The 8,681-nt window shown below is 53.4% G+C and overlaps 1 protein-coding gene across 6 annotated transcripts; it reads left to right on the forward strand.

Annotated features, from left to right (window-relative positions):
- Positions 1-232: 232 nt before the first annotated feature.
- RPS19BP1 (ribosomal protein S19 binding protein 1) lies at positions 233-7,811 on the forward strand. Of its 6 annotated transcripts, none has more exons than XM_037847195.1 (5): positions 233-402; positions 527-655; positions 3,902-3,999; positions 4,614-4,713; positions 4,833-7,811. In XM_037847195.1, the coding sequence occupies exons 1-5, from the start codon at positions 351-353 to the stop codon at positions 5,042-5,044; spliced, it is 591 nt and encodes a 196-aa protein (XP_037703123.1). In that variant the 5' UTR covers positions 233-350; the 3' UTR covers positions 5,045-7,811. The 6 variants fall into 6 exon arrangements, 3 of the variants coding, with proteins under 3 accessions (XP_037703123.1, XP_037703124.1, XP_037703125.1); XM_037847196.1 differs by having other exon boundaries at positions 240-402; positions 4,829-7,811; XR_005218474.1 differs by having other exon boundaries at positions 254-402; positions 4,614-4,828; positions 7,487-7,811.
- Positions 7,812-8,681: the final 870 nt, after the last annotated feature.

The following is an 8,681-nucleotide window of genomic DNA, read 5'->3' on the forward strand; positions in this document are numbered from 1 at the left end:
AAGACGCAAACCTTACGAGTTATCCTGTCCAGGTGGCTCCTTCGTAAACATGTTTAACATCACCCCTCCGCCCCGCCCACTATGCAGCGGGCACTCCCGAGAGGATTGACCAATCAGCTTCTTGTTGAATTGAGATTGGAGAACAAATGTGTCCTTCAGCGCGTTGGCCACGCCTCCGGTTCCCACCCCTTTTCCCTCTTAGGCAACCCCGGAAGCATGCATACTAAGGAGAGGGATACTTCCGCCCGCCCACCCCGGAACCTTGTGTTCTTGCCCGGGTTTCCGCCCGGACGGCTGAGGCGGCTAAAGCGAAAGTAACGTGAAGCGTGCGGGCAGAGCTGAACGTAGTTATGTCGGCGGCTCTGCTGCGGCGGGGTTTGGAGCTGCTGGGGGCGTCTGAGGGTGAGGAGGGCTGGAGGGAGGGGTACGCCCGGCGCGGGCGGGGTCTGCGAGCGGGGGCCCGGGGGTGCGGGACGAGCCAGGTCGGGCTAAGCCCGCGTCCATTTCTTTCTCTCCTCCCCTGCAGCACCCCAGGCCGCGTCGGGCGACGCCAAGCGGAGCGGGACTCCGGTGAAGCGGACCCGGAAGGCGAAGGCGACCCAAGCCCGGAAACTGCGGAACTCCGCCAAGGGAAAGGTGCCCAAATCGGCTCTGGGTGAGTCCGAATAGGCCCTGGACGTGATGCCCCGGGGTTGGAGGCGGCTCCCTGGAGGAGGTGGCGCTTGAGGCGGGGCTTGAGGTGTTCATCAGGGATTTCTAGAATGCCTACTGTGTGCCAGGCGTTGAGTCCTAGGGATACGGAAGTGAATGAAACACATCTTCCTGGCCCTTTTGGACTACAGTCCTAGTTGGGAGCAAGAACCAGAGGGTCTCAAAATCAGCGTATAATTTGCCAAGTGAGGCGAGGCCTTTGAAGTAAAAACCTAGGGTATCCGGAGGGAATGTAAAAGGGAGACTTAGAACAAAAGGCGAAAAGAGGCTTTGTGGAGAAAGTGACGTTTGAGATCTGAAGGAAGTGTAAGAGTGAGCAGGTGAAAAGTAGGGGGACCTACAGTATTCTAGGGAGGGGGAACAGCATGTGCAGAGGTTCTGAGAAAGGAAGGAGCTTGTTGCCTTTGCGAATTTGAAGGAAAAAGGCAAGTAAAGGTGACATATAGTGAACAAGGGGGAAGGTGGTCAGATATGGCTGATGCGTTTAATCCTCACTGTGTGCGGGCTGCTGTTCAAAGCCATGGACAAATGTGCACTCATATAGTGCTATTATTATTCCCATTTTACAGACAAGCAGGCACATTCCCAGATTGTACAGGTAGTAATGGCAGAGCTGGCTGCAAAACCCAGCAGTGTGTCTCCAGAGTCTGCACTTTCATGCTCTGTTCAAGGGGGGAGCTCTGTGACCCGGGAAGTGGTGATGGCAGCAGAGATAAGAGAATTGTGCAGGTGGGAGGTACAGTAAGTAGGGAGCATTGTTGGGGTGACATCACCACCGTTCAGCCCAGTCCCTGTCCCACCCCCATTAGACTGCAGGCTCTGTAAAGGCACAGCCCTCCCTTGGGCTTCTCTGGGCTTGGCACATAATTGATGAATGAGAGGCAAGATGAGCCCGATCCACCAATCTGAAGAGCACCCCCATGGCTGCCACCTTGGCCTAAGCCACGTTATCTCTTGCCTGGATTGTTGCAAAAGCCTCCCAACTGGTCTCTTCCCCCTCCCATCCCCAGTAATCTTATTCTCTTTACAGCAGCCAGAGTGATCCGGTAGAATCCTCAATTAGACCTTGTCTCTCTTCTGCCCCATACCCTCCAGTGACTCCCGTCATACTCACCCGTCATACTCAGAAAAGGATGGAGTTCTTACACTGGGCACAGGCCCTACATGATCAGCTTTTTCTCCAGCTTCATCTCTTACTGCTCCTCCCTCCCCATTCCAGTCATTTTCTGCTCTTCAAGCCCATTAGTCACACTTCTTCTTCAGAGTCTTTTCACCTTCTGTCCATTTGCCTAGAATGCTCTTCCCCCATGTATCCACACATTCCCTCCCTCAGGTCTTTGCTCACATGTCATTCAGTGAGGCCTTCTCAGAATCCCTTATATAAAATTGCAACTCCTACCTTCTGGCGTTCTCCATTTCCGTTTCCCATTTTGTTTTTCCTCTGTAAAATGTATCACCCTCTAAAATACTTTATCTTGGGGGAACTAGTGATAGCAATTAAGGAAGGGGGAACGATAATCCAATAAGAACAGATACGCTATTGTGGGTAAATTTAACATTCTGGGAATGCCCAGGAATGACTATGGTCTGTTAATTTCTGATGGGTATAGTAGGAACAGGATCACAGAAATGTTGCTATATTAGGTTACTTTCTTTGGATAGAGTAGGAGCATGCTGAAAGTAAAGTAGTTATCTTAGGTTAGTTGTCTTTTTCTTACTCCCTTGTTATGGTCTGTTTGAAATTTTTTTTTAATTTTTTAATTTTTTTATTTTTTATATAGTTGATTAAAAAAAAAAAGACTTAATTGAAAAAAAAAAAAAAAACAACAAGGAAAAAAATATGCACAGCCCCCTTGAGGAGCTGGTGGAGAATCCAGGGGTATTGGGTTTCCCCACCTTGATGGTTGCTAATGTGCTCACAGACATAGGGAACTGGTGGTTTGATGGGTTGAGCCCCCTACCACAGGACTTGCCCTTGGGAAGACTGTTACTACAAAGCAGAAGCTAGGCTTCCCTATAATTGTGCCTAAGAGCCTCCTCCTGAACGCCTCTTTGTTGCTCAGATGTGGCCCTCTCTCTCTACTTAAGCCAACTTGAAAGGTGAAATCACTGCCCTTCCCCCTACGTGGGATTAGACACCCAGGGGAGTGAATCTCCCTGGCAACGTGGAATATGAGTCCTGGGAAGGATTGTAGTCCCGGCATTGTGGGATGGAGAACATCTTCTTGACCAAAAGGGGGAAGTGAAAGGAAATGAAATAAGCTTCAGTGGCAGAGAGATTCCAAAAGGAGCCGAGAGGTCACTCTGGTGGGCACTCTTATGCACTATATAGACAACCCTTTCTAGGTTCTAATGAATTGGGGTAGCTGGCGGTAGATACCTGAAACTATTAAACTACAACTCAGAACCCATGAGTCTTGAAGACGATTGTATAAAAATGAGGCTTTAGAGGGGTGACAATGTGATTGGGAAAGCCATATGGACCACACCCCCCTTTGTCTAGTTTATGGATGGATGAGTAGAAAAATGGGGGAAGGAAAAAAGCAAACAAACAAAGGCACCCAGTGTTCTTTTTTACTTTAATTGCTCTTTTTCACTTTAATTATTATTATTGTTATTTTTGTGTTTGTGGTAATGAAGGTGTCAGAGATTGATTTTGGTGGTGAATCAGAACTATTTAATGGTACTGTGAAGAATCGAATGTACGATTTGTTTTGTATGACTGCATGGTATGTAAATATATCTCAATAAAATGAATTAAAAAAAATACAAAGGTTAATCTGAATCAATAATTAAAATCTGAACTCACTGATTAAAAAAAAAAATACTTCAGCATTTTTTTCCCCACCCTAGAATGTTAGCTCCACAGGGGCAAGAATTTTTGCCTGTTCTGTTTCCTGCTGTGTGCCAAGCACCTAAAACAGTGCTTGACACATGGTAAGTGCTTAGGACATAGTGGTTGAATAAATGAGTTAATCACCTAGGCACCTCGGAGCCAAGGGGTGCTATAAAGTGGATTTGACAGAGAAGAATCTAGCCTGTTGCAATAATCTAGGGAAGGGATGATGGGGCATTTGTCAGGGCCATGGAGGGGTGGGGACCAGTGGAGGCAGGGCAGATGCCAGGAGGGGACCCAGAAGGCTTCCAGGGAATAAATCTAAAATGATGCCTCCTTGCCTGCCACCCACAGCTGAGTTCCGGAAGCGAGAGTGTCGGGACTACCTCAGAGCAAACCTGAAGTTCATGACCAGTGCAAGAAGGACCGTGGCTGAATCCGTCACCCATCAAGTTTGTCAAGGGGAATGGGCTATGGAGAGGGACCTGGGAGGTCGGGGGTGGGGGGTGGGGATTAGCTGAGGCATAGAGTGGAAGCTGGGGCACCCCAGGAGCCTCCTGTGAGGTGGACCTCATTGCTGTGCTGTGAGGGGCTTCTTCCTGGAGGGCAGAGAACAGGGGGAGGGGCTGTAGGAGAATACACCCAGCCCTGCCCGTGGCCTTACTCCCCTGGGACTTTGTGGGCCTCGGTTTTCTCTTCTGTAATGGGAATGATGTGCCTCCCAGGAAGGCTGTGTGGACCAGGGGAGGGGAAGGGCTTGATCAGCTGTGCCTGGCTGTGCGGCTCCAAGGAGCAGTCCCTTGTGTGCCAGCAGTCAGCAGCTAGGACCCTGACTCACACACCTTCCCTAGATTTTGCAACAGAACAGGGGCCGCAAGGCCTGCGACCGGCCTGTGGCCAAGACCAAGAAGCAAAAGAAGGCCGAGGGTACCGTGTTCACTGAGGAGGACTTCCAGAAGTTCCAACAGGAATACTTCGGCAGCTAGCTGCTGGGAGAGCACAGACAGTGGGGGACATGCTCAGACCCAGCCTGCCCCTCGGACTCCACAGCCTCTGCTCTTCCTAGGACCCCGTCATGCACAGCACGACCAGCAGGTGGCAGAGCAGGGCCCGCATGGCTCAGGGGAGTCCTGGGCCAGAGTCTGATGGAGGTTGGAATGGAGCTGGTGAGCAGGAAGCCCTGGAATGATTTACATTCAGACCGGAGCTGACTCCTGCAGGCTTGAGAAGAGCCATCTGCACCTGTCAGAATATTTCTGACTCTTGTTTGCTTTTGCCCAGGTAGGATCACTGGGCTGTTTGCTGTGGAACACTGCCAGTTACTCGGGAGCCACACCTCTGGGATTTGGAGAACGGCTTCTGGGCAAGCTCTCCACTTACACTAAATGTGGACCTAAGAGCTGTGTGTGTGGTGCTGATCTGCTTTGTGGGGTGTCTTCTGTCTCTGGCACCAAAGGGCCTTCCCTCCCTTCCCCAGCCTCCCAGCATGTGTCTTAGGAGCTTCAAATCAAAAATCCCCCAGCACAGGCAGTCATCCTGAAAGCTGTTCCCCCAGCGTCTGCTTACCTATCCCCAGGGTGCCTTCTCCTTTCTCCCCTGGGGAGGCAGCCACATCAGAAGTGGCCTGTGAAGCCTTTGAGGTAAAAATAGCACTTGCAGCTGCTAGGGGCTGTCCCAGGGAAGTCAACACCAAGGGCTCGGGAGGGCGGAGGCAGCATGCCTCAACCTTCCCACCCCAGGGAGGGCAGGGTCTGCTGTTACCATCAGCAGAGATTGTTGGCCAGGCCTCCTGTACCCAGGGCAGAAGAGTGGCTAGGTGGAGTCAGGTGCCCTTTTTCTCCTACCTGTGTTATGTGGGGTGGGGGAGTAGAGGGGGGTCTCGGAGGTAACTTTAAACACACTGAGATCGGTGCCCGAACAGAAAGGTGGTTCTGGCGCTCCAGCTCACCACCACCAGGAGGCAGAGGCTGGGCCCTCCAGCAGGACAGTGCTGGGGACAGAGGTCAGGGACAGGTATCTGCATGCGTGAATGAATGAGTGAATTGTACAGACCAGAGTTGGTCTTTGGGGTAAAAGAGATAAGCCCTAGATGCTCAGGAGCCCCTTCAGCAGAGGGGGTTGAGGGGCCTGGTGGAGAAGAGGGCCCAGGAAGCCTTGAGGAGCCTTTGCCTCCCCTGCTCCCCGGCACCCAGCCCAAAGGGCTCCTTGATCACAGTGGTTCCCGTGGTGTCATCTGATGGTTGGCTCAGATGGGAAATGACAATCTGCCAAAAGTGATGGGGTCCACTGATGAGCCACTGTCCGGCAGTGGAGGGTTGAGGTGACCTTAGGGGCTGCCTGTTCCTATTTGTAAGAGGAGGGCTTTCACACACACACACACACACACACACACGTCCCTGGGTTGGAGGTGTCCACACTTAGCAGTCCAGGCCTGTCATCCCCACCTAGGGGTCACCAAGCTGTCCTTTTTCCAAGGAGCAAGAGCCACAGGGACTGACTTTCCATTGTAAGTGGGGACAAAAGAGGGTGACCTTAGAACCACATGAGGCATGGTCACCATCAGGTTCCTGTCCTCAGGTGGCCTTGACCTAAGCTGTAGGAAGCACCCACCGGGCACCTGGGTGAAGGCAGGCATGAGGGGCAGGGCTGTGACTGCAGAGGGGCACTGGCTAACCCCTTTCTCGGCTGTGCCTGTCCCAAAGGAGGGGAAGCTGTCCTGTCCTGCCTCAGATGGCGCACTCTTCTCCCACCCACTGAGCTTTCCTGGAACCTCTGGGGAGAGAAACTCTGACATCCATGGGGGCTCCCTCCCTTTGTCTTTTAAGCAGCTAGCAAGAGGCTGGCTCAGCAGCTCACAGGGAGTTTGCTCTACAGAAGAACAAGCTGACACCAGCCACTGAGCACCAGGGGCCCCTTTCTAACAAAGCCCCACTTGTTCCATAATCACCTGGTGGTCCATGCGGCCTGCCCAGTCCAGCCCACCCACCCTGTGAGGTCTGCCTCTTGGGGTAGAATGAGAACAGGGCTTCTGCTTCTCTACAAGTTCCCCCACCAAGTCATATCTCTACCAAGTGGCATTAGTGGGGTGCATGCTCAAGATGGACTTCAGCATTCAGCCCTGAGATTCTGGTCGTCGGTTGGGATTAGGGCCCAGGAAGCTGTATTTTAACTATCAGTTTGGGCAATTCTGGCACAGGTGGCCAGAGGGCAGGAGGGAGCCCAAGGAAGGCTGGAGGCTGGAGAGGATGTACTGGGTTGGGGGGTGGGGGTGGATCAAAGAACATAAAGGATGGGGGTTGCTCACCGTGAGCCCCAGGATCTGGTAACTGACAGGTCAGCTGGAAACAAAGGGTCAGGGTCCAAGAGGACATTTACCACATTCAAGCCTGGGTTAAACAGACACAGGAGGAGGCCGCCTTCCCCAGCTTGAGGAATTGGGGAGGGACATGAAAGCATCTGGCACCATCTAGCAGGGCCCCCTGGAAGTATTTGTGTCTCAGGTGGTTTGGGGCAGCTGATGGGTTTGGGCTGAGCTGAGGGGTTGAGGAGTGCTCCCAGTGACCTGCAGGGGTCCCCTCCAAGACCCTGTGGCCTCCGCAGGGGGGTGGGCTGCCCTAGCCACCTGCACGCCCTGGTCCCTTTGTGATCGGAGGGGTTGACCAGGAGGCCTGCAGGGCAGGGCAGCCACTGGGGCCAGAGCCTCAGCCCCCAGGCCTGCCAGCCCTGCCAGAGTGAGTGTGGAGTACGGGTGAGGGCTTAACTCAGTTCTTCACAGGAGAGTCTCCAGCAGCCCAGCATGGCTTTCTCCAGGGGAGCCCTCTTAGACATTCACCATACCCATGGGTGTCCCCTTCTTTCCTGCCCCAGTCTTTGCTCAGCCTGTCGCCCAGCTTGGGTGCTCTCCCCATTCTCTATACACATAGTTCCCTGTCCTTCCAGCCCTGCTGCCCCCACTGAGGTTGCCAGTGTTCAACAGTCCCTGGCTTCGGGGAGTCCACTTGCTGTACCCCACTACACACAGTGCTGTAAACTTCCTAAGGATTGGATCAGCCCCCTCTCGCCTGCCCTGGGTGGGGCCTGGCACCCGGATATGACTGCAGGGACTCTCCAGCTGGCTCTCCCTGATCCCCAAGGCCTTCCACCCCCCTGCCTCTGTGCCATTGGAACTCAGGCTGAAAGGCTTCTCATGCCTAATAGCCATGACTGAGCCCACCCTCTGCCAGCATTAAAAAAAAGAAAGAAAATAAAAATTCTGCTCCTTCTCTGATTGCCTGAATTCAGTAAATGGGAACTGCATCCTTTCTCTTGTTCAGGCGAGCAACGTGTGTCATCTTGGCCTCCTGTCTGTCACCCTGCATCCGTTCTGTCAGCGATGCTGTCTTGCTTGATCACTTCCCCTTGCCTCCACCATCGCACAGCCATCTCACCGGTGGCTGCAGGGACCTCTTGCTGAGCTCCCCAACTCTGACCTTGCCCCGCGCCCCACCCCCTAACCTCATTTCTACCACATACCCCCCCGCCCAGCTACTCCCGCCAGTGCCAGGCACACTTTCTCCCAGGCCCCCCCAGGTCCTGTTCCTTGGGGAGGCCTGTCCTGACTACCCCCTCCCACCCCAGCACTCTCCAGGCCTCATTTTTTCCCAACTGCCATTCCAGATCACATTTATAATTTATACTGTTTATATCATTCCTTATTCTGTAAGAGCAGGGATTTTCATCTCTAGTTCTCTGCTGTATCCCCAGCGCCTAGGACAGTATCTGGCACACAGTGGGTGCTCATGAACAGTGGCAGAAAAGCACAAAGGCCATTTCCTGCTGTCCAGAACCCACAGCCCTGTCCCAGAGACAAAACAGGTGCGAAGTGCTTCGAGCTGAGAAGCCACGGATTCACGTTGCTGCCTTACCCTTGTAGTAGGGGCAGACAGTGGAGGGCTTAGCACTGAACCAGGAAACAGTTCTGCAGCAACTGGTGGGTGCCCTGTAGGAGCACCCCCTTTCCACCCCCACAGCCCGGCCCCAGGTGACGAGATGAGTCAGGCTTGCCCCACCTGGGTAGAGCCCAGCCTGTTCTCCCACCTGGTTGGCCTAGGCCGGGGTTGGCCAAGGCCGGGCGGGGCCACTGTCCCATGGGCAG

This window comes from Choloepus didactylus, chromosome 8, assembly GCF_015220235.1.
Source record: "Choloepus didactylus isolate mChoDid1 chromosome 8, mChoDid1.pri, whole genome shotgun sequence".
Taxonomy (NCBI): domain Eukaryota; kingdom Metazoa; phylum Chordata; class Mammalia; order Pilosa; family Megalonychidae; genus Choloepus; species Choloepus didactylus.